General features: G+C 36.4%; 1 protein-coding gene across 5 annotated transcripts in view; it reads right to left on the bottom strand.

The window, feature by feature from the left end:
• WDFY3 (WD repeat and FYVE domain containing 3) overlaps positions 1-26,108 on the bottom strand; it is a 245,140-nt gene that overhangs the window by 115,150 nt on the left and 103,882 nt on the right. For 3 of the 5 annotated variants that reach the window (XM_005874107.2, XM_014545987.1, XM_014545986.1), the window contains 8 exons: positions 17,290-17,757; positions 16,216-16,317; positions 12,672-12,865; positions 10,969-11,426; positions 9,258-9,341; positions 4,148-4,319; positions 2,856-3,070; positions 740-852 (listed from right to left, as the gene is read on the bottom strand). In XM_005874107.2, coding sequence (XP_005874169.1) covers positions 740-852; positions 2,856-3,070; positions 4,148-4,319; positions 9,258-9,341; positions 10,969-11,426; positions 12,672-12,865; positions 16,216-16,317; positions 17,290-17,757 — 1,806 coding nt within the window. The remainder of the gene's footprint in view (positions 1-739; positions 853-2,855; positions 3,071-4,147; positions 4,320-9,257; positions 9,342-10,968; positions 11,427-12,671; positions 12,866-16,215; positions 16,318-17,289; positions 17,758-26,108) is intronic. The other 2 variants (XM_014545988.1, XM_014545989.1) reach the window with 2 other exon arrangements.

Genomic DNA, 26,108 nt, shown 5'->3' with positions numbered 1-26,108 from the left:
TTCTTGCAATGCACTGGGATATCAAAGTCCAAGTGAACAAACCACCTAAGACCTCACATTCAGTTTTATGAGACTCCTTTTCCTCCAATGAGCGTCACCTCTAATTCCCTCAGAGCAATTTGGGCGCGGTCCTCTGCTTGTTTCACTGCTCTCATTTTGGCTGCCATTGTTTCACCCCATTTTTCCAGTTTTCTCATTCCGTTTCTCTCACTACATTTGCTTTTTGGTTGAGCCATTATTCTCCAGACTAGTGATCATCCTCTTCCTCCCAGCCTATCACTCACTGCTTGGCTTCACGTCTTTCCCTATCTGGCCTATACTCCTTGGTGTAGCTCAACTACTTTTATCAGGATTTTTAATTTCCTGTTCTTCATGTCCTCCTGTAGCAGCTGTCCTGTTAATATTCCAATCAACATTCTTTAGTCCAGGCAAGAAAGGCTAATAAAGAAAGGCAAAGTAATTATGAATCCTTTGGAAAAGAAGTATTACCTCTGACAACCCAAGGATTATTCTGCAAGTAATTAAAAATCTCCTCTGGATCTCACTTATTACATCAATGATTCCTCCCCGACCCCCTTCAGTCACTCAACCAGATCTTGTTTTTACATTTAAATAACAACAAACAACAAACAAAAACTCTCCTCTTTCCTTTCTATCAAAGTCAAACTTCTTGAAATAATATTGATCCCCCACATTTATAAAATCAACCAAAAAAAAAGAAACTTCAAAGTCAACTTACTTCTCATCTCTGGCTCATAACTCAGTGAACTTGGTTTGTGGACTCTATATTGTTTTAGCAGGTTTTTGTCCCAGGCACCACAATTTAATGGACTTGCCAAACGCAAAAACTCCCTAAAGGAAAAACAAAGCAAAGTTATTCCTTGACTGAGAATATTACATAAATCATAAACCAAACACACACAAAATAGGAGTTACTGAATTATAACACATCAGTTAAAATACAAAAGCAGCCCTAGCAAGTTTGGCTCAGTGGATAGAGTGTCGCCTGCAGACTGAAGGTCCGAGGTTCGATTCTAGTCAAGGGCACATGGCTGGGTGAGGGCTCGATCCCCAGTAGGAGGCATGCAGGAGGCAGCTGATCAATGATTCTCTCTCATAATTGATATTTCTAACTCTCTCTCCCTCTCCCTTCCTCTCTGAAATCAATAAGAAACAAATTTTTAAAAAAACACAAAAGCAATATTAATATTACATTTAAATACCAAGCACTTCAAAGTGCACAGAAAACTGATCACCCCCTAAGTGTGAAGGGTTAGGAAATGACATCTGAGGAGCATGTTTTCCTAGAATGGAATGTACCCTCTGCCAGTTTTTCAGAGTGAGAGGACATGCAATTATAACCTGTAGATCAGCACCTGGGTGCCTGTACCATTATGTGACCTTCTCCTCTGAGAATTCATCACCCGAAAACTGACCATGTCCAAATGGTTGATCTCCATTGCTTATTCTGTTTATCCAACTAGGCAATATAAGTTATTTAGTAAAATAAAGTATTGGGTATGAGATAATGAGATAGTATCTCACATTCTCTCTTTCTCTCCTTTTATAATAACAGATTACCAAGAAGGGTCAGGGAAAAATTCCCATGCTATTTTCATTATTTTAGGATTCTGAACATATCCATAAGATGATGGAAGAAGAGAGTGGGACTGTCTTGTTCATCTTGGTATCATCAAGGCCTTGCACAGGGTCAATTTATTGCTTTTGATGTTGTGTTTCCTATCTAATAAAGAGGAAATATGCTAATTGACCCTCACGCCGTTGCAAAGATGGTGGCACCCACAGCCAATGAGGGAATATGCTAATTGACTGCACCAACCTCAAAGATGATGGCGCCCACAGCCAATAAGGAGAAAATATGCTAATATACTGCCCCACTCTCAAAGATGGCAGCACCCACAGCCAATAAGGAGGGAATATGCTAATTGGCTGCCACACCCTCAATGATGGTGGCGCCCACAGCCACAAGATGGCCTGCAGGGGAGGGCAGTTGTGGGTGATCAGGCCAGCAGGGGAGGGCAGTTAGGGGCAACCAGCCAGCAGGAGAGAGCAGTTGGGGGCGACCAGGCCTGCAGGGGAGGGCAGTTGAGGGCAACAGGGCTGGCAGGGGAGTAATTAGGTGTTGATCAAGCTGGCAGGGGAGTGGTTAGGGGGTAATCAGGCTGGCACCAGGGGCTGCACCTAGGGATTGGGCCTGCCCTCTGCCACCCGGGAGCAGGCCTAAGCCAGCAGGTCGTTATCTCCTGAGGGGTCCCAGACTGCGAGAGGGCACAGGCCGGGCTGAGGGCCCCCCCCCCCCCCCCCCCCAGTGCACGAATTTCATGAAACGGGCCTCTAGTAGTTATATAAGATGTTACCACCGGGGGAAACTGGTTAAAGGGGACAGAGAACCTCTCTGATCTAACTTTATAACTTCCTTTGAATTGGTAATTATTTGAAAATAAAAAAGTTAAACAAGTATTTCTTGTTTAACATAGAGTCTTTACATATAAGTTCTTGTTTCTTGTTTAACATAGAGTCCTTACATATAATAAGTTCTTAAAGTATGTGCAAGTCATAAATATAGTATGACATTAAAGGAAAGTGAGTGTTTGCTGAAGTCAAGTGGAAGAAATAACCAACAAACAGAAACATCCTCTCTTCTTTAAAAACTAGATTTATCTGTGTGTATGCGCTACACTTTGAGCATTTTGCCCATTTTTGTTGTGCTTTAAATCTTCCCACAGATACTTGAATATATATATGTCCATTAAAGCAAGAGCTCTTGCATATAGACTCTAGGAACTGTCGTTACTAATTGTGAATTATTAAATGTGAAAAAGAGAATTACTGACCTCAGCACCATGGGCTCCAGAGCCTGGGAGGCCAATCGTTCAAACATCCGCTGGAGGGGCGGATGCAGCGCGTGGTCCTCGTCAGCCAGGGCGGCACTGCACCGCTGCAGCAGTCGTGCATGAAGTCCGGCCTCACACATGACCTGCTGGTTTCTCTCTGTGTGCACCAGGGCTTGTAAAATATTTGCCACAGCAAGTTGGAGGTCCAAAGCATGCTAAAGTTAACAAAAAAATCCACACCACCAGGGCATTCTTAGTAAGAAAGGTGATAGTTCTCTCCACATGAAGCACACCTTTTAATTCAAGGTCTCAACATGCTGCGAATTACTTTCCGGTTCATTAAGTGGCTGGCTTAGTGACACAAAGGCTCCAGAGGCTGGGCAAACGCTTGCCATCCTCATTTTGTTGGCATTACCAGCTGGACTCAATTCTCTTCCAAGTCTTTTATATTACACTAGAGACCCGGTGCACAAATTTGTGCACGGGTACGGTTCCTAGGCCTGGCTGGTGATCAAGGCTAATTGGGGCCTTCCGGCTGCTGGCCAGAGCCTCCCTTTCCTGGCTGCCAGCTGGGGCCTTCCTTTGTTCTGCACCACCCCCTGGTGGTCAGCACATGTTATAGCAAGAGATAGAACTCCCAGTCTCCTGGTTGAACTCCCACAGGGACACTTTGCATATTAGCCTTTTATATATATGTAGATGACTGTATAGCTAATAGTATTTTTATTTTTATAGAAATGGTGGCTGTGAAGTCTTTTCATGGTGGGTAAATAGCCAGTTTAAAGGAAGTCCTATTATTTACATTTGAGACACTTTAGGTCTTAGAGGCCATACATTTTAACAAGATTTGTCAACCTAACTCCAGGTCACCCAAACTTTTGACTGCTACAAGTCAAAACAGATAAATGCCTTCAAAGTGGTATCTTTGGTCACTTTTCTTTCTGTACTACTTACTAACAATGTCCACTGCTGAGCAGGATTTATAAGGAAAAACAATAATTTTCAACACCAAAAATAACCACCTTGGCTGTATTTGTCAAATGAATTATATTCTAAAACATTCTTAGTTATCATTCATGAAGAAAACTAATAAAATTACTGAAAACTAATATAAATTACTGAAAATTAATAGAAAACGCTGTATTTTTTCCTTTGCCTACTTGGATATGTGATATGGAATGGTTTCACATCCCTTCCTACCTTTCTGACCCCACTCCCTTGCTCATGCAGGCAAACCCACATCATTTCGAAAACTCATTAAAGACAGAAAGAGCTGACAGCACCAAGCTTACTTCTGGCTGTGCCACTGACCCCACAGAGGCCAGGAGGTCCAGCATCGCCAGCATGGCTCCCGGATGGATGATGACAGCGTCAGAACTCTGGAGAGAGGAAGTTGCCACATGTAGTTTCAGGTCATTTTTAGGAGGGTACACGGGGGGAGTTGAAACAGAATGATATGCATGCCTATGAAAAAGAAAGAAGGGTAACTCGGTATTTAATTCCAATCAGATTCTTTTCATTTCTTTTATCCGCTAATAAGCAAAAATCCTTGTAATTCCAAGTTAGGCTACAAAACACCTTAACTTTGGGATATAAAAAGGCAATTATCAATTCTTAATGAGTCACATATAGACAATATAACTATCAATTCCTGTAGACTCTTATGCGTCCTTACCATTTACTATTTGGATTGTTTCATTAAAGAATGGCACACTATGAATATAGTTAACACTGCTCTATGATAATATTCATAAGTTGCTAAGAGTGTAGACCAGCCGTGGGCAAACTACGGCCCACGGGCCGGATCTGGCCCGTTTGAAATGAATAAAACTAAAAAAAAAAAAAGACCGTACCCTTTTATGTAATGATGTTTACTTTGAATTTATATTAGTTCACACAAACACTCCATCCATGCTTTTGTTCCAGCCCTCCGGTCCAGTTTAAGAACCCATTGTGGCCCTCGAGTCAAAAAGTTTGCCCACCCCTGGTATAGACCCTAAAAGTTCTCATTACAGGAAAAAAAAACACATTTCTTTCTTTTTTTTATTGTATAAATAAGAAATGATAGATGTAACTAAACTTATTGCAATCAACATTTCACTATATGTAACTGAGATAATTATATTGTGCTCTATGTCAATTATATCTCAACTAGAAGCCCGATGCACGAAATTCGTGCAAGGGGCTCGGCCCCCGCCTGCCACAGCAGCCTCCTCTGCCTCGGCCTTGCCTCAGCCCCGCCGCTGCCGCCATGGCCAGGGCTTCATCTGAAAGGTTGTCCAGAAGGACATCTGGTCTAATTAGCATGTTACACTTTTATTATTATAGATAAAACTGAAAGGGGTGGGGGAAGAATGACACCTGTACCAGAAGATATAAGTAGGTGAAATCATAGCACTAGGAAAGGTGACAGTTCTGATAATATGTGATGAGAGTGCAAGTTAAATTAAATCCCTCAATAAAACTGTTTCTTTTAAAATTACATGTGTTTTTAACTTTGTGTTAAGCCATAAATAACAGAATCAAGAACTAGCAAGACCAAAGTGGCTTACTCTATTTAACTGGGCCAATGGACTCAGGGTTGGCTCAGAATCATCAAGGGAGTTTTTCTTTAGCTTATTTGGAACTACACTCACTTTCTTTTACATTTCCCCCCACCACTGAAAATATTCCACACAATTGTTACAAAGTTAGAAGGCATATTTTATATAACAAGCTTCTATGAGTTAGAAAGTCTAATCATGTCCTGAATATACATTTCTTCTCATCAATGATTTCTATTTCATACTTCTCTTTCTATTTCATACTATTTCATACTTTCTATTTCATACTATTCTTCTACAATTCATGAGTTTTGCACATTTTGCATCTTGGCTCTAGAAAATAGATGCTTGCGGCTTTAGCCTATGGGAGCTCTTTGTTCCAGTGGCTCAGCATAACTGGTCTAATGCTGAGCTCTGTCACCGAGAGCAGTACAGTTTCAGCTCTCTGGCACAAGAGCAGCTTGGGAAACAGATGCTTAAAGTCAGTGATTTAGAAGCAAAGAATTGGCACTGCCAGGTTTGTGTTTTTTTTAAGCTCCATTCTCTTTTTAACAGACAATGAAAATATTCAGCTTCACTTATAAAAAAAGAACAGGGTCTCTCTTAGTTTATTTAAAGTCAGCTTATCCCACACCCACTCATCTTTTTCAACTCCCTGTTTTTCTGCTGATTTTGTTCAGAAATATTTAATTTCTAAACTTAAGACATTTGTAAATGCTATAACCAATAGCTATCCTCCTCTTAAGCTGTTCCCTTTAGTCTTTAAAATATTTAGACCTATGCAGAAAAAGATTCCTAATTCCTTTATAGTATAATATGAATTCCCAACCATAAAGAAATTTCATAAAAACTGTTTTCATTACACACACAAAAATAACCCAAATTTGAGGATAAACATAGATTCTAATTGTATATTTTAGTTATAGGCCTTCCAAAATTATTTCTGAATTTCCAGATTGCATATAGGTTTGAACTTGAACTATGGATAATACCTAAATATATAACTATTATAGTAGTAAGCTTTTTTTACCTTACATGAGGAAACAATATTCTGATATAGGAATCATATTCATTCTTCTCAAACTAGGAATATATTTCAAACAATGTAGAAAACTAAACCATGGTATTTATTAATTAAAATTAGGACTATTTTTATAAGCATTTTACAACACTAATTCTTACTAAGTCACTTAGGTATCACCACAGGCATACCACTTTTTAAATGTAGAGATTACAGTAAACTTATTCAATGCATAATTCCTGAGCAAAACCTAACCATTTGCAAAGAGGATAAAATGACATTCAAAATTTAGTTAATTTTTATGTTGTACTTTCTTTTAAAACTTACAGAAATTGTTATTTTCATATTTCTATCTAAGCTCTTAGAATATACATATATAAACTTATCTACATCTTTGGATATATATGCTTAAATATTTAAATCCAGAATTTGCTCTGCCATAATTATCATCAAGTGTGCAGAAGCACTAAGTAATGGACACCATGTTTGAATGATAACTGGTACTTGCCACCCTTTTCTTCATTGCAGATATATTCTGGAGTGTCCTGGTTATTATTTTGTATTTTGTTTTCACTTCCTCTAACTCTGATTAAACATCACTCAGCTATAATGATATTCCATTATTCCTCTAGATAATTAATAAAAAAGGTTATCAGTTTTAGTTTTCAAAATATGAAGTTTCTTAGTTCTTTCCCCCCCAATTCTTAAACTAAATAGAGAAGAATCTCTAGGATTTTATATACCAGAGAAGTATCACAAGTACAAAACTTCCTTAACACCTGAATACAAGCCATAAAAACTAATACAATGTTAGTTTCTCCTTTTGCCAACAAAATCATGTTTTGCAGCAAGAAAAAGATGCCCATGAGCTGATGTAATTTATGTTCTCAAGCTGTTCTAATTTTGGAAGTTACTATATTGCAGTGTAAAATAAAAACATTGTATTTCTTATTAGCTTATGATTCTTATCACTTAGTAAAATGTACGTAACCTAGTCAGATTGACAACCTTAAAATGTCAACAGTGGTCTAATATTATCATGAGCTTCCTTGAGGTGACATCAACTTGTAAACCGGATTAGAATTCTAATGGATAAGATTCACTCAACTAGGATGTAGATTCCAGGTAGTTTCCCCTTACATCAAAGACATGGCATCCTCACAGGTAGCTATGTTGCAAATGAAGACAAACTATTTCTGATCTAAAGCTTTAAATAATTCTTCATGATATGAAATAAAATGCTGTTTAAAAAATAGTTAAGTTCTAATGGATTTCTTTTTTTAATGGGGTCCTTTAATCTGTAAATTTCTATTAAAAGTATTTTGCAGTTTTAGTTAATAGTTAAATAGGGTTATATATTTTTAAATATAGTACTTTTTAAGACTTTACATTTATGACAGAATTATAAAGGTGATTTTAAAAAATAATTAAAACTATTTAGTCATTGAAACTAATTTTCTAACATCCAGTAGCAGTTCTATATAATAGTGAGAGCACATAAATCTTCAAACCCAACGAATACTTTTGGTCTCACTCATTTTAGCAACTTAAAAAAAAGCACCAGATCCTCAAATTGATGTTACAGTCTCTTGAATTAAGAAGTGCTCTTAAAGCCTGAGCTGGTTTGGCTCAGTGGATAGAGCGTCAGCCCACAACTGAAAGGTCCTGGGGCCATGCAGGAGGCAACCAATTGATGTGTCTCTCTCACATCGGTGTTTCTCCTCCTCCCTTCCATTCTCTCTAAAAATCAATGGAAAATATCCTCGGTGAGGACTAACAACAAAAAATGCTCTTAAAAAAAAGTAGTGGTTTTCAAATAAAATATATTAAAAAATGCTACATTCATTTAAAAATATTCTGAACTATGCTATGATTTACTGGAAGAAAATGAGCTATAAGCCCCAGTGTAAATTAAGAAAAAAGGGAAACGTAAGTCCATACACCTAATGAATATTACTACTGAAATACATTAAAATACAGTCTGTGACAAATACTTTTGATATAAAAACTCCAATTATAATGAAGTTTCAAGATCAGAATAGAAATAAAATTAAACAACAAAAGGGACATCAGGATTTATTTTTTAAAAGCCACAGTGGAAGATTAACACAGACTTAAGGACTTGTACTTGGTCATAAGGAAAACTGGGGAAGTAAGAGTAATTGGTTCCAAGTGCACAGAATATAGTCATGGATCATAATTAAGGAATATGGATGGATCTTAACTGTACTCTTGCCAACTAACTGCTGGTTCTTTATAGTCCATAAGCTTTCTGTATGAGGTGGACTAGTTTGGCAAAGGAAGAGATTTACACAGAACCAATGAAAGCAAGAACTGGGGTAGGTTTTTCCTTCACCTTTTCAAAGGTTAGCTTTGACACCTCTCTATAACAGCACCACATTTAAACTGGTCGAACCTGACTGAGAAAGCACATACTTCCTTGCTGGTGCTGTGATGCTCATTTGAAAGCAGTAGGAGAAACAAACAAAATTGATTCCCAGGCACATTTAAAGTAAAAAGAAAAATCAGGAAAGTACTCCATTTAAAGAGGCACTAAGTCCTCATTTCTACATTAATTTTAATAAAACATATGCTTCTTTAAAGCAAAATGCATATTTTAGTCTAAATAATAGAGTTGGATGACACATGTCCTTTCTATCTTCATAGTATCAATACATTTTACTCATATACTCAGAAGTTGACTATTAAACAAAATACATACATAGAAAGCCAAAAAAATTGAAGTTACAAAGCACAATCATCACATTAGCATATAATTAAGCAAAAAAGAAAAACCCCCACACAAACAAAGATCAACTTCTGTTGTAAGATCAGTACCTTTTCCTGGACAGAGCTGGTGTGCCCCAGGGAGAGGGGAGAGAAGACTCACTTGTCAGGCAAGGAGGGATCTGTTCTGCACGACTACAGACAACAAAACAGACAGGGTGGTTTAGAGAGGTTAGCAGAGAGCACCAGGTTGGCAGTTGGTTAGTTTCACAAATACCAGTAAAAGTTTAATTAGAAATGTCCTCCATTCTCAGCAGGAACAAGGAACAAGACTATAACACATGCACTGAGGGAAACAGGAAAGCATGCTTACAGCCAATGCTTATCTATTAATGTTAACATTTAACACATTTGTTAAACAGAGTGCTGTAAGCCCTGTTTTTGACAAAGCAAACTAAAAATGAGGCATACTAACTAGGATAAGTAGAAACTGAGGAAAAAGAAGGTGAATCCAAAATTTAAAAATTTCTATTTTAAATTGCTTATTTGATGAATACAGCATTATCCTATGTTTCCTATGAGATAATAATATAATATGCATTTTTATTTTTGAGATGAGAAAAATTGGAAAACAATTTTTCTTATGTTACTTGTATTTTCTTCTCTAAATATTAAGGTAAAAAATATTAAGAAGAAACATCTCAATAGATATTTCAAAGTAGATATTCAATAATGAAAGGTATAAAATCTAATAGATGTCCTACCCAACACAGTTATTTGCTTAATTTATGGGGAACAATATAAAAATAATTATTTTATTTTATGAAATAAAACAATGGTAACTGTCAAGTGAAAATGCTTGGGAGAAACTTGCAGCATGATCACTCTGACACTATTTTCAGTGAGAACTTAATTGAAAGCAGTTTAAAAATTGAAAGTAAGTGATGTAGGTAAGTGACACTCCTATGATCTCCCTTAGATCTCTGGATTCCCCTCATCAGAGATTTTATCAGTGTAACTGTTTATTTACATGTCTATATTTAAGCTAAAGAATGGCCATGACCCAGGTCATCTGGTGCTGAGCTGAACGTGCTGAGCTGAACCCACAATGCCTAGCACAGCGACTTGGCACTCGTTTAATGGAGAATGAGTAACCAAGTCTGAATTATCTCTTGATAGGGAGTTCTATCACTTTTTGAGGATTATGTTGAGACTATATCAAGTGTTTGGAAATAAATACGATCATAACCATGTTCTCCTATTATCACTAATATCCTTAAGTCCAGATGTATCTAGCATTGTTGAGAATAAAGAAAAAAGAAAACAATAGTAAACATCACTCCATTAACGTAAACTTCTTAAAAATTGCTTCAAGAGTAGCCCTAGCCAGTTTGGATCAGTGAATAGAGCATCAGCCTGCAGACTGAAGAGTCCTGGGTTTGATTCTGGTCAAGGACACATGCCCAGGTTGCAGGCTCAATCCCAAGTAGGGGGCGTGCAGAAGGCAGCCAATCAATGATTCTCTCTCATCACTGATGTTTCTATCTCTCCCTCTCCCTTCCTCTCTGAAATCAATAAAAATACATTAAAAAAAAGAGTTAACTGACCCTTGATTTACAAATAATACACAGATGACTATGTTGAAAAACTTAACATCAAAGCAATAGTAATATTCACAGATAAAGTGATAGACAAGTAATTGAGAGAGAAGATTCATTTGTTTTCATTTTCCTTCAGGTTAACTTATAATTTAAGCCTCTATGTTGAAGTCATACATAGTATACCCTTTTAATTCAGAGCTTTTGACAGAGCAGAGCCATACCTGTCAAAAGAATCTGTGGCTACTTTGTAGAGATAAATAAAGAGTTTACTGCAGTGCTGTAAAGTGGGTGACACCGAGTCCATCGAAGTTATGTCTTCCTCTAAAAGTCTCTGAAATGGCTGGGTATTTGAGGGGAAGACATTCATGGGGCTTATTTTCCTTAGGTCTGAGAAGCAGCCAAGAAACCGAACGGCATCTGCCAATTTCTCATACTGAATCTCTGTTTTGAAGAAATGAGAGTTGGCTGGCTCATAGCGCATTGCTGCAGTCAATGTGCAGAACACAGTGTGGAGAAGTTCAAATACTTGGTTCTGGTTCACTTTCTCCCAGCCATTCTTCGGTGGCGAGCTCAAAGATCTTTCCATGGCAACAAGCAAGGACGTTATGTATACAAAGCCTCCAACTTTCCTAAAAACTGTTCTTGACCGATGGCTTTCTCGAAGAACTGACAGGAGGGCCTATGGGGGACAAGAAAATAAACTTGTAATTCAAGTAAAATAAAATAAAATCATACAGGAAATGTCCAAGGGCTATACCACCATTCTGTGAACATCTGAAATAAATGTTTTTGTCATTTACCCAAAAAAACCCCACAAAAAACCAGTCCTGTGAAGCATATGAAATATTTTGCCAATTAAAAAATGCCACAGAGGCAGAAGATAATTTTAGGAAATACTAACACGTATTCCTTTTGATAGAATAAGGCTATATCCAAATCCTGGCTGAAAAGAGTTCCCTATGTCTGTGATAAATAATATTATCAATGAATTCAGTAACTTTTACAAAGTAATGTTTTTATTAAATAAGTAAAATACATAATCTAGTATAATTTTACACAGTCACAAGAACTTATGACTGTCTGTATATAGGGTATCCCCAAAATATGTATACATACTTTGAATTACTAATTTCAATGGTTTAAATCTGAAAAGAAAGAAACATCAATTGAGCTATCAGAAAAAAAGTAAGTATACATTTTTTTGGGACACCCTGTATATAAATTAATTTAGTTTAGAAAGGATGAGACAGATAATCAGGACAGCCAAGACATAAACTATTTCAATTGCTATAAAGTCACCATATACAGATGCTTTGGGAAGAGGCTTTACCTACACATATGTTACAAATCCAATTAAAAAGGAACCAAGAAAAGAGGAAAATGTATGTTAAAAATGTTAGCAACCAAAACACCCTTTGAAGGTACTTGTTTTTTTTTCCAATGATCCCTTCAAATATACAAATGTCCCCAATGTTGACAGGCACGTAGATTTCCTTCTTGTCTAAGAGATAAATTGTGGTCAAATTAATATTGCTTTTAAAATAAAATGCATACTCAAAATTATACTCAATAAAAATAGAATGAAATATACAATAGTATAAAGAAAAAAATGCAAACATCTCAATATTGATAAGAAAGTAACTGAATAAAGTAAATGTTAAAAGAAATATGATTCTAGAAAGTAGCTATTATTTCTGTGATGTCTGTGGCAAGAATGGGGCAAAGATACTAGGAGAGGAAGTCAGGGGGGAAGAAAACATATCCCCAGGGCCTTGGAGGCCAGGTTAAAGACACTGCCTTTTCTTCTGCTATTACTATTTTGACGTAATTTTAGAAAACAGCAAGAATAGTTCATAATAGTTTTAAGTCAGTTAAAAATAACCACATATTTTAGTAGTAGAAGAGTAGTAACGCACACTCTTACCCTTAAAATGTCAGTCTTCAACTGCAGTTCTGTGGGCGGGGCTGAATGCATTAACCCCAGAAGCGTGCCCATGTCATCATCCCCATTTGGAGAGAGCACCAGCTGCTGGATAATCATCAGGGCATGCTGCCGGCACTGGGGGTACCTCACTATATTATGTGCACATCTTGCACCTCCAAATTCTCGGAAAATTCCTTGAAGGGAGAAAAATTTGATCTTTTTGTATGAAGAGTAGCTCAAAAGAATGCAAATAAGACCTACACACCTATTTCACCTTTTAAATTACAATACAAAATTGTACTGTAGGGTGTCAGCAAAGACATATACAAATTTTCTCTAGATTTCCTTAAATGCAAGATTAATGTCCTGATATGTTCACCACATTTAAATTATCCAAATCTAAACATTCAAAAATTTCATAGGTAGAAACCAAAGGGACCCAATATTTTTATGTCAAGTCTTTAAACTGAATAATACTTGAAATCAATTTACGTAACCCTGTCCAGGTATCTCAGTTGGTTAGATCATGGTTCCAATATGCCAAGGTTACATATAGGTTTGATCCCTGGTCAGGGCACATACTGGTATGAGAATCAACCAATGAATGCATAAATAAGTGGAACATCAAATCAACGCTCCATTCTCTCCCCCGCCCCTTCCTTTTCTCTCTCTATAAAAATCAATAAATAAAAGATTTAAAAAAATCAATCTTTTAGATAAACAGCTTTTAGATAAACAATACCCTAAATAAATGAGATTTAAACTAAACAAGGCTTCCAAAATAGTAAGAAAAGGATAAAATAAAGTTATTCTCCGATGAAAAAAATTATAAGGAACCAAACTTTTTAGTTAGGTAAAGCACACAAACAAAAACAATTGTTCCAAATGCATTACTCAGTTGATTTATTTAATCCTTATCCCCTATTGTACAGATCAGAGATGAGGCATAAAGTAAGTTGAGTGATGTGGCCAAGGCCGAACAGCTGACAAAGGGCAGAGTAGGATTTATGCCTAGATAGCCCAGCTCTATAGACTGTGCTCCAGCCCACAAGTGATACTTGTTCTCACATCAAATACCATCTTCAATATTAAAAAATGGATCAAGTGACCTAAATCACGAATTAGCATTTCCTCCAAACTAAACATTCTCTCCTTTGCACTTTTATAATACCTTGCATATGCCATTTTATATTATAGTACTTTAAAGCGAAGTCTTAGTATTATTTGCTTATATGTTTGGTCTCCCATTAAACTTGAATTTCCTTCTGGTGTGTGTTTCAATAAGTATTTCCCGAGAGAATAAGTGTTAGTGTATTTTGCTGTAGCAGCCACTGTCCTTTCTATTTAGTGATTTTCTAATTGCTAACTTTTTAGGAATTATATGACCTTGAAATGAGTGTAAGTCACGTGCTTGCAATTTAGCACATGGAAGACCATGTTTACTTCCCGGTTGCGTTAGTGCCCATGAGGTAATCATTATTACTAATATGTCTTGAATAGTTCTATGAGCAAAGCACTGTTTTAAGTGCCTGAAATCACAGGGTTAGTAATATCTTTCTTAACACAGAGAAGACAGTTGATGAGAAAAGAATTTTGTAAAAATGTGTAGCAGTCAAAGTGATTTTCAGTCACATAGAGTAACCTCTCCACTCTCATAGATTAGAATTGTTCCATCCCTCACTGTGGGTCATGCCACCAAAAAATTTGTCAAAGAATTCTTGTTAGTATACCCCTATTATGTTTCTGACTATCTCAGTCAACTAAACCTAGTTAGTAGAAATAAGGAGATTATGCATTATATCACGGACAACCTGTTAATATCATATCCATTAAATCTCATCATATTAATTGTTTGAATTACCTACTAAATTCATTCAACTCTGTCTTGGCATTTGCCCAAAATGCATTTAAATAATTACTTATACAGTTATATTTCCAATTAGGTTGTAATTCCTTTGGGAAAAGAATTATCTTATCTTTACATCTCTAACACATGGCATTGTGCACAAGACACACAATATATTTTATTTTTTTAAATAGATGATTTTTCTTTTAAAATTTTTTTTATTTTATTGTTAAAAGTATTACAAGTCCCCCTCCCAGTGTCTTCTGTCCATTGGTTATGCTTATATGCATGCATACAAGTCCTTCGGTTGATCTCTTACTTCCCCCCTCCCCCAACCCCCTATGTTGAATGTTGAGTTCTTCTGCATTCAGACAAAGAGAAATGCATTTGTGCCTTTGCTAGTTCAATCATTCATTCATTCGTTTGTTTACGGCAGTGGTTCTCAACCTTCCTAATGCCACGACCCTTTAATACAGTTCCTCATGTTGTGGTGACCCCCAACCATAAAATTATTTTCGTTGCTACTTCATAACTGTAATTTTGCTACTGTTATGAATCGTAATGTAAATATCTGATATGCAGGATGTATTTTCATTGTTACAAATTGACATAATTAAAGCATAGTAATTAATCACAAAAACAATATGTAATGATATATGTGTTTTCCAATGGTCTTAGGCGACCCCTGTGAAAGGGTTGTTCGACCCCCAAAGGGGTCGCGACCCACAGGTTGAGAACCGCTGATTTACCGCATCCCATAACAATATTTTTATTTTATTTTTTAAATCTTTATTGTTGAAAGTTTTATATATGTTCCCCTTTTTTCCCATTGACCCCTTCTAGCCTCCCCAGTCCCAGGCCTTCACCACACTATTGTCTGTGCCCATGGGTTATGCATATATTCATAAAAGTTCTTTGGTTGATCTCTCCCCGCCCCATCCAGCATTCCCTCTAAGATTTGACAACCGTAACACTTAAGATGCAATTCAAATTTCTCAGCATGACCTAAAAAACTCTATATGATCTATGCATAATCCACTCATCTGAACTCACCTCCCTATCACTTACTTCTTTCTCAAGTTGTTTGCACACTGTTCCTGAGATGTTTCTGACATTGGCTAAAATTTCAAGTATCTTTTTTAAAAGCAAGAGTGATATTTTATAAATACAGTTGGACTGTGTTAATGACAGGTAGAAAAGGACTGAAGAGAAGTTGAGACCAAAGGTAAAGCAAAAGATTTAATGAATCCAATTTACCTGGGAGAGGCAAGCTTTATTAGAGAATCATTTTTCAATATTTCCCTAGGTTGTAACATTATAATACTCAAACTTGAATTGCTAAAAATATTAAGAAAACTGTCATATGAAGCAGATATTTTGGAAAGTATTTAAATAAATAAATTTATTAGACTCAGAACCTGTATTATGTAAGTAAAAAAATAGAAAAAAGAATACTTCAAACATAAGGCACACAATGAAATATAAGAACATTTTTTGAAATAACACTTAAATATTTGGTCATTAATATATTGGTAAAGATTGAAAGTATTGCATTTCTAGAGCTATGATAGTACCATCACTGAATCAATTGTTTTTTCTCTTAAGTGATAAGAGTATTTCAAAAGCAAGAATCATTAGAGAAGCCATTACCAGAGGTAATATCCTCCCAAAGCATTTGCTAGAAGCTTTTCTAATTACCTGCATTTGTGTTTGATCCTTGAAGAAGCAATGTCAAGGTCTCCATAACCAACAAAGCCAGATGTTTTTGGTCTTCAATTGAACTATTATTTCTTGAGTCCCCTAGGAAAAAGGATCAGAAGTCTAAATCACAAAAGTTATAAGCTTATTTTTTATTCAATTTTCTTTTAATAATTTAAAAAGTATTTCTTTAATATTCACGCTTACTACTAATACAATTCATATAATACAACCTTTAAAAATGATACACATGTCTACCAGCAACCAAAAGTAAGGTCAAAATCCATGTTTATGATTTTATTTTGGTGAGGCTAGGAAGTTAGTTATCTAACAAATATTGAAAAGAAAAAATGCCAATCAAAATTAATTATATTCTCTCACAGGTGCTTTCCTTGTAAAGGAGGTTCACCAAAATATCTGCTTCATATGACAGTTTTCTTAATTTTTTAGCAATTCAAGTTTGAGTATTATAATGTTACAACCTACGAGAATGCTAGATTATAATGCACCAAAGAGAAACATTTATGAACAGTGCTATCTATTTAACTTGTATTATTTCATTCAACACACTTAATACTTAACTTTTAAGTGCCATATACTACCACACTTTCATCAGATTGATCAGAAAGGGTGAAAAACATAAAATTTAAGATACATAATGATACTAGATGTGTGTATACTTAACATTACTGAAGAGATATAACTATTTGTTCTCTATAGTTAACAAAGACATTTGAAGGCACCTAAACATCCCAATTGCTTCTAGAAGCTTTTTAAAATCCCTCTAGAAAAATAGTAGTAGACACCAGTCATGTGAATCATGTTTCCTTCAGTTTTTACCTTAAATTTTCTTCCACCACAATGACATATTTCTGGGCCCCACCCACTCCTTCCCCAACTCCCGAGAAGAGGCAGAATGAACAAGTTAACTCTGGGAAATACTCACAAAGATGTCAAAATAATGCACATCAGTAAGTCATTCAAGCCAATAACCAAATGAAAGGCAAACCATGAGCAGAACACCTTGTCCCAAGACCTCTGTTAAGAAAAATAAAATTATGGAAAATGCTTTACCTTGTTCATTTAGTGCCTGAGTTGGATCCTTCAAGAGGGCAGCATACTTGTGCAAAAGGGTTACCATGACCTCCAGAAGGCCCACCTCCCTGAACACATCTTTAAATATGTAGTCATGTCGTGTAAACTTCAGGAGTGTTTTCATTGCAATAATGCTACAGTGGTAAGAAGAGCTAGATTTTAAGAGAATGCTAACACTAATAAGTTCTTTACAAGGGATATAATTTAAGCTAAAAACGACAAACTCCAACATCTCAAAGTATTTGCTTTGCACTTCTGGGAGTTTAGAAATCTTCTCTGCAAACTGTGACAATGTGTGCTGTGACTCGAGGATGAAATAATTGGCATTGTCAGCCATGTAAATATTTGTGATGGCATCAAGGATGATCTGGGCAAGGAAGTTGGTTTTTGCTTTTAAAAATGCATTCTGAAGAACTGCAAAGGCTTGGACGTTTCTCACACTGTGACCTGTAATAGAAAATAAGAACACAAAAGTAGGTGTATGTGATAGTTTAATCATGGCAACCTTGTCTATTTAAACATTGCAAGTTGTAACATTTATCAACTGTTGACCAAAAACACATCTGGTTTTACGAAAGGTCTTATTTTTCTTCATCAGGTTCAGCCATTTAATTAAAGATAAATAACACCAATTAAACTTGTAATGCAATATTGAGAATATTCTGGTTCAAGAATATTGTACGTTGAAACATTATACTCTTTTAGAGAATAAAGCATCTTATATAGATTGAGGCTTCAGAGTTTGAAAATGAGAAGGGCTGTTGCTTTTTCTTATCTGTAACCTTGACCTTGACTATAAGAAGTTACCTCTCATACTTTCACGCTGAAGAAGTAACAGGTTTGAGAACAGCAAGAATGACAGCAGGAAATTAGGGAGGGAAAAAGTCTCTAGTTTCCAGTTTTCCTCTTATAATTAAAACATTAGAAATTTAAGTTGGAAATTTCTTTTGTTTTCAAGCTAAAACTGCAATTTCTTTACATATGCTTGTTAAAGCAATCCATGTCCAACTACTAGCTATTTTTATTTGTTTTACTAACTATTTTTTTAAACATCTGATTTTCAATTTGTACCCATGGCTTGTATGAGGTGAATTAGTGACAATAATTATAAAGAAATTAACACAAAAAGTATTTGAGGCACATGAAAACAGTGCTTGCCTCTAAAAACTATCCACAGGTTCAAATCTAGAGCAATATGAGGCATTTGCAAGAGTGACCAAAAAAATTACCATAGAGCCTTACAGAATAAGCTGGATTTTAGAAAGAGGATAAACAGAACTAGGAAAAATATAAAATGGGTTAGAAAGACCACTGAGAGTCCCTAGCTTGGGCATTATCTGAAAAAATTAAAAATTTTTCAGTCTATATATGATTTCAACTTTATTTACAACACAAATTTATCCCATATGTGGCAAATACCAAAGATTCATCCTTACTTCTAACTCCTCATTAATAGTATGCTTGTTCTTTTTGAGGACATCTCCACTTTCTTACTACCAGCAGGTGATTAAAAAATAAGCTTAGCCTGGCCAATGTGGCTCAGTGGCTGAGCACTGACCTGTGAACCAGGAGTTCGCGGTTCAATTCCCGGTCAGGGCATATGCACAGGTTGCAGGCTCCATCCCCAATGGGAAATGCAGGAGGCAGGTGATCAATGATTCTCTCTCATCATTAGTGTTTCTATCTCTCTCTCCCTCTCCCTTCCTCTCTGAAATCAATAAAAAAATATTTTTTAAAAAACTTGATAAAAATAAGCTTAGACAGACTGATGGACATGCAAATGTAAAAGTCTGACTATATGTGACAAAAAGGTGACAAAATTAAAGAATAACTCTAACCAATATTTTGCATCTTTTTGCTAAGTGACATTATCGAGTCTCATTATAAATAAAAGAGTTAAAAAGAGCTGAGTTTAGGGTACTATGAGAAAATTTGGATTTTCCTAAGTTTCATCTTCATTATTGGTTTCCAATGATGTCACTGACAAAAGACAAGGCATATTAATAACCAACCCGAGAACAAGTTGTCCACCACAAAGAGCTGAAATGAACACAATGCGTACACATACACATACACACAACTAAATCAAATGTAAAATGTCGTAATCTTGCATTCAAAGACAACACTCAGCAGAACATTAGGCTCTTAGTAATTTCTTTTTAGTTATAGTAATAAGTCTGCCCTGACCCATCCTTAATCCTACTTGTTATCAAATTCATGTAGGGACCATGAACATAATGTAGTTAAAATAGGTTGATCATATAAATGACCAAGGAACATAGAGACTGCTAGTCTCCATCACAGGCTTCAAGAACAAAGCATTTTAACGAATTCAATTACTAATCAATCTTACTGTACATAAACTCAATCATTTCCTGTGACTAATCCAGAAAAAGAAATTTTCTATTTGTAATATCATTTTCAAATTTAGTAGATCTTATGTACAATGGAACTAAACAAATTTGATTATTTGGCTTTCTATCAGAAAAGTATCTAAAGGAATAGCTGAATAGTAACACCAAAATAAGTAGCATATAAATTTGAAGTATATTTTGAAAGCTGATGTTATCAGGTAGTTATTCAGGACTGTCATAACCATTAAATTTCTACAATATTTAATTGAGAAAGGAGAATAATAATTAAATCTAAAAGATAATTAAAAGACTGCTCTAATATCTTAACTAAACAGATCTATTCTGTGCAAGTTTCAAATTTTACATTAACTGACTGCAATCTGTTTGGTACACAAATAGCTAAAAATAATAGAGGTAAAGTGAGGAAATCATTCTAACAGATGACAATTACCATCTCATTACTTTCAAGTCTATACAAGCAAAAACAAAAGAAAATGAATTAATCTAAGGTGTGAAAGGATAGTGGAATATACAACAAAAAATAGAGCTTTCTTATTTTCAGAATCTAATGTAAAAGTGAGTGTTTGAAAAGAGCCTAAATGATACAGGCATAAGTAAAATGCAATACGAATAAAGGTCTAAATAAGGAATTTGAAGAGTTCATTCCATACTCAGACACTAAATATTATTATTTTTTAGATTCGAAGCCATCAGTTATGAAATATTGCAGAAAATGAATCTGAAGTGGTGAGATGAATAGAAGAATGAAAAGGTAAAAAGACACCTATGGTCATACAGATGAGTGATCTTCAGAACCTCAACTTGGTTGTGGCAGTAGGGCTGGCAAGGAAGGAAATCAATACATGCTTAGAAAGTGTAAGATGGAAAATAATGACTAAATTACACCTGTGAATGACCAGTGAGAAGGAGGCTGGCTAAACAATGTGGTTACATTCCAGCAAGCCAGCTGAACACCAGCCCTGGCCATGTGTGCATCCAGCCCAGATTACGTGGACCAAGAGCTTTTCACAGTAAGCCCATGACAGAGACTGCAGAACACTTCAGTTACTAGCTTGAACAAAAACACATTCTTTTCTTATGAAGAGATATATTCTTTATTCTAAAAATATTAAAAACACTCACTCTGCTTAGGGAACAAATTTGAAAGCTATGAAGAGGCATGAATTATTAAGCATAACCTCACAATTGTGTTTCTGGAATAATTAAGATGAAAAATCACCATGGAGTTGTTAGTAATCAGCAGGCATATTTCTTAAAGGAAAGGACTGTTCCATTTTTAAAAATTTATTTCTTTAGAAAAATCTCTCTGCTGGTGAAGATACAAAGTTTTATAAAAGCTCCTGTTGTACAATACATAAATAGAAGTCCTTTTTAAGCATTAACATATCAAAACAGATACGTTTACCAGCTTTATTAATAACTTAGTTTACTTTTTCTTTGAAATTTTTGATTTCTATACAATTTAATTATATATAAAAACAGCACTAAAAATAAGATAGGTAAATTATATCTATGTATAGAGCAACAAAAGGCAAATGTATCCTCTTTTAAATGTAACTATTGATAAATGGGTAAAAATTTCTTGGTAACAGGAATTTTCTTTTGATAGATGATAAAAGGAAACCAGTGAAATCAGAGAAAATATTTCCCAAAGTACCCTGAACAAATAACTGGCAGAAAGTCAGATAAATAGTATCAAGTATATCAGAATAGGCACAGCCCCAACTTATAAATAGTCCAAACCAAAGAGTTACAATTTGTAAAAGACTATTACTGCCTCATTCTATCAGTGTTACACACGACATCATCACAATTGGCTTTCCTAATTTTCATTTCTGTATAATGGTCTATCATCTCTTATCCAAACCTAGATTAATAAGAAATGTAACACCCCTACCCGGCTGGAGTGGTTTACTGGTTGGAGCATCACCTCTTGCACCTTGGGGCTGCAGGTTCAATTACTGGTTGGGGTGCATATGGAAGGCAACTGATGGATATTTCTCTCTCTGTCTCTCCCCCTTCCTCTCTCTAAGCATGTCCTCTGGTGAGGATTAAAAAAAAAAAAAAAAAAGAAACGTACCCTGTGAAGCCCACTAAAACGAATAATCAAATTTAACAAAGTCATTGGTAAGAAGGATATTTTAAAACACTGCATTTCTAATATTAGCAGCAAGCAATCCTAAATGAAATGAAGAAAACAGTTTCATTCACAACAGTATCAAAAAAATAAAATATTTAAGATACATTTAACAAAAACACTGAAAATCCTGTACAATGTACATTATAAAATATTGCTGAGAGAAAAATAGTAAGACTCGAATAAATCAAAAGCTGTATCTTCATGGATTGGAGGACTCAAGATGTCAATTCTCCCCCAAAACAAATTGATCTGTAGAATCAATGTACTCCCAATCAATATATCTCAGCAGGCTTTTTATGTTTTCAACTAGAGGCCAGTGCATGGCATTCGTGCACACTGTGTGTGTGTGTGTGTGTGTGGGGGGGGGGGCCCTTAGCCCGGCCTGCACTCTCGCAGTTCGGGACCTCTTAGGGGATTTCTGCTTACTGGCAGGTGGACATCCCCAGAGGGGTCCGAGGGGTCCTTAGTGCTGCTGCGGAGGCAGAAGAGGCTCCCGCCACCGCCACTGTGCTTGCCAGCTGTGAGCCTGGCTTCTGGCTGAGCGGCGCTCCCCCTGTGGGGGTACACTGACCACCAGGGGGTAGGTCCTGCATTGAGCATCTGCCCCCTGGTGGTCAGTGTGCGTCATAGTGACCGGTCATTCCGCCTTTCGGTTGATTTACATATTAGCCTTTTATTATATAGGATAACTCAATAGTAAAATTTATATAAAGTCCAAAGGACCTAGAGCAGCCAAAATAATTTTGAAAAGGAAGAACAAAATTGGACAACTTAAGTGACTTTATTTCAAGACTTACTTTAAAGATACAGTAATCAAGATTGTGTAGTATTGGCTAAGACACATTAACCAATGGAGCAGAAAAAAGAAAGGGTCCCATATCGTCATATATGGTCTTTTCAACAAAGAGACCTGGCACACCTGGATATCCATATTGTTAAAAAAAAAAACTTACTTCCTATCATTTATAAAAATTAACTTAAATTGATTCTCAAACCTTAATGTAAGCATTAAAATATGTACCTCCTAGAAGAAAACAGAGAAAATTTTAGTAAACTTGGCTTAATATTTCTTAATATGAGGCAAAATCCATAAAATATAGGGTGTTCACCCAAAATGAAACACATCCATTTTTGATAGCTTAATTGATGTTTCTTTCTTTTCAGATTTAACCCATTGGAATTAATAATTATTCAAAGTGTGCATACATATTTTGGGACACCTTGTATCTTAACAATGATAAATTTGACTTCATCAAAATTTAAATTTCTCTTCTTCAGAAAGTGCTAAGACAAAAAAAGGCAAGTAAAGACTAGAAGAACTTAAAATACATATTTTATAAAGAACTTATCCAAAAATAGAGGTCAAATGGCAAATAAGCATATGAAAAAATGCTCAAAATTATGTAGGAAAATGTGAAGTAAAAAAACCACAATTAGAAACTACTACATACTCACTAGAAAATCTAAAATTAAAAAAACAAAATAAAAAACTAGCACCATCAAGTGCTGCTGAGGGTGTAAAGTAAACTTTCATACGTGGCTGATGTAAACGCAAATTGGGAAAGCCACATTAGAAGACAGTTTGGCAGTTCCTTGTACAGTTAAACATACATTTACCAATGACCCAGCAACTCTACTGCTTGGTATTTATCCCAAACAAATGAAAATTTATATCCACACAAAAACTTATTTTATATGAATGTTCATGGTAGCTTTACTCTGTTCATCGTAAAACCAAAGTAGAGCAGTGGTTACCAGGACAAGGGGTAGGGAAATAAGGATTGAATGTAAAGGGCAACAAGAAACTTTTTAGAGGATGGGATATTCTTTATCATGATAAGTTGGTGATGGTACAACCATATATAATTATATGGTTGTACCATCACCATCATCAAATCCAACACTTACAATGGATAGATTTTATGTATATGTAAATATCTATCTATCTATATAAAAGCCTAAGCGACCGTTAGGACAGGATGATCGGCCGGTAGCTATGACGCGCACTGACCATAAGGGGGCAGACGCTCAATGCAGGAGTTTCCCCCTGGTGGTCAGTGTGTTCCCACAGCCAACCTCCCGCATTCCCCCTGCCCCTCCTGGCCCCAATCATCTCCCAGGCTGAGGGTGCACCGGGCCTCTAGTGTGTGTGTGTGTGTGTGTGTGTGTGTGTGTGTGTGTGTGTATAACTAAAAGGTATTATATATTACCTCAACACTCCTGACAAAAAAAAAAAAAGACATTCAATAGTCCCTTTGTGTGGAATAAAGCTATATACACTAGTCCATACCATAACGCTGCAAAGTAGGCTATGAGAAAAAGGTAATTTTGAATTATAAACAAAAATCAAAATTACCTAACTTGATCTATTTATTTTACAGAAGATTGTATCATTTTTTTTCCTGATATTTAGAAAGGTTAGGTCATTCATGGACACCTGAATTCTGACTCTTAGGTTAACATCCTTCCTAGTTAACCTTGCATTCAGAAACATATGTCACTGAATTCTCATGGAAATCCCAGGAGGTGCTGGGTTTTATATTTATTATCCCTGTTATGGATAAGACAACACCAGGCAGACGAATGGGGAAAGTTAATTTTTCTGCATTAATCCTCTCATTACAAAATTATACTATTGTAACTAGCTATTATAGCAGTGTCATGATCATACTGATTAACCAAATGAAAGAACAAAAGTCTAAAATAGGAAGTACGTAGATTGCTGAGCTATTTTTAAATTAACTAAGATAAAGAGTTAACTATAGAGTACTCAAGCTAGAATTGATAAATTAGAAGTATTTTGAGACCCCTATTTTTCAAATATTGAATAAAATGAAGCTTTAAACTGCTCAGAAAATATGCCTGAATTTCTTATTGCACAAACTTATTTATTTTTACTAAGTTTTAGAGAGAGAGGAAGGGAGAGGGAGAGAGAAAGAACCATCAATGATGAGAGAGAATCATCCATTGGCAGTCTCCTGCACGCTCCCTACTGGGGATCAAGCCCGAAACCTGGGCATGTGCCCTGATGGTGATGTCTTGGTTCATGGATGGATGGATGCTCAATCACTGAGCAACACAGGCCGGGCTGCACAGACTAATTTACAAAGCTCTATACAATCTACACACTGAGGTTACATCTTATCACAGTAAGTTTGACAACTCAGTAATCTAAGTCATGCCTTTTCAGTATAATTTTCTACAATAAATCACATTTAGGATTTTCTAATAAATTCATTTATTCTCATTGACTTAAAAACTTATAACTGACTACTATGTCACATAATACATAGATAATGTTCTGTGAAATTTAAACAGACATGCTGCTATTTTTTGGCTAATTAAATTCTACATGCAAATATAAACATATTGCTATTTACCAAGTGACAATCATGTGAAAGGAACCATTAGAAGCCCCCAGCTTCACATTACTTCAGAATGTTCAGAATGGTTATTATGTACTTAAAATAAATAAGTAAAAAGCACCCTTTTATTTTTTCAGTTGATATTCAATTACAGTTAATATTCAATGTTATTTTATACTAGAGGCCCCCTCCCAAGGGTCCCTCAGCCCGGCCTGTGCCCTCTCCCAGTCTGGGACCCCTGGAGGAATGACCACCTGCTGGCTTAGGCCCGCTCCCCAGGGGATTGGGCCTAAGCTGGCAGTCAGAGCCCTCAGGGGATATCCACTTGCCAGCAGGGAGCAGGCCTAGCTGCAGTAGGACATCCTTAGCGCTGCTGAGGAGGTGGAGAGGCTCCCACCACCACCGCTGTACTGGCAGCCGGCAGCCTGGTTTGTGGCTGAGCAGAGCTCCCCCTGTGGGAGCTCACTGACCACCAGGGGGCAGCTCCTGCATTGAGTGTGTGTCATAGTGACCAGTGATTCCTAGTCATTCTGCTGTTAGGGTCAATTTGTATATTACCCTTTTATTATATAAGAGAGAGGCCTGCTGCATGGGTGGGGGCCGGCTGGTTTGCCCTGAAGGGTGTCCCAAATCAGGGTGGGGGTCCTGCTGGGGTGCCTGGCCAGCCTGGGTGAGGGGCTGATGGCTGTTTGCAGGCTGGCTACAGCCCCTTCACGGGGGGTCACCCCTGGGGTGCCTGGCCAGCCTGGGTGAGGGGCTGATGGCTATTTGAAGGCTGGCTACAGCCCCTTCAGGTTGGGGGGTCCTGCTAGGATGCCTGGACAGTCTGGGTGAGGGGCTGATGGCTGTTTGCAGGCTGGCCAAGGCCCCCAGTGGGGGACCCTCACCCCATGAGGGTGTGGTCATCCTAGGTGAGGG

This window comes from Myotis brandtii, unplaced genomic scaffold, assembly GCF_000412655.1.
Source record: "Myotis brandtii unplaced genomic scaffold, ASM41265v1 scaffold424, whole genome shotgun sequence".
Classification (NCBI taxonomy): domain Eukaryota; kingdom Metazoa; phylum Chordata; class Mammalia; order Chiroptera; family Vespertilionidae; genus Myotis; species Myotis brandtii.
This window is presented reverse-complemented; position numbering and strand designations above follow the sequence as displayed.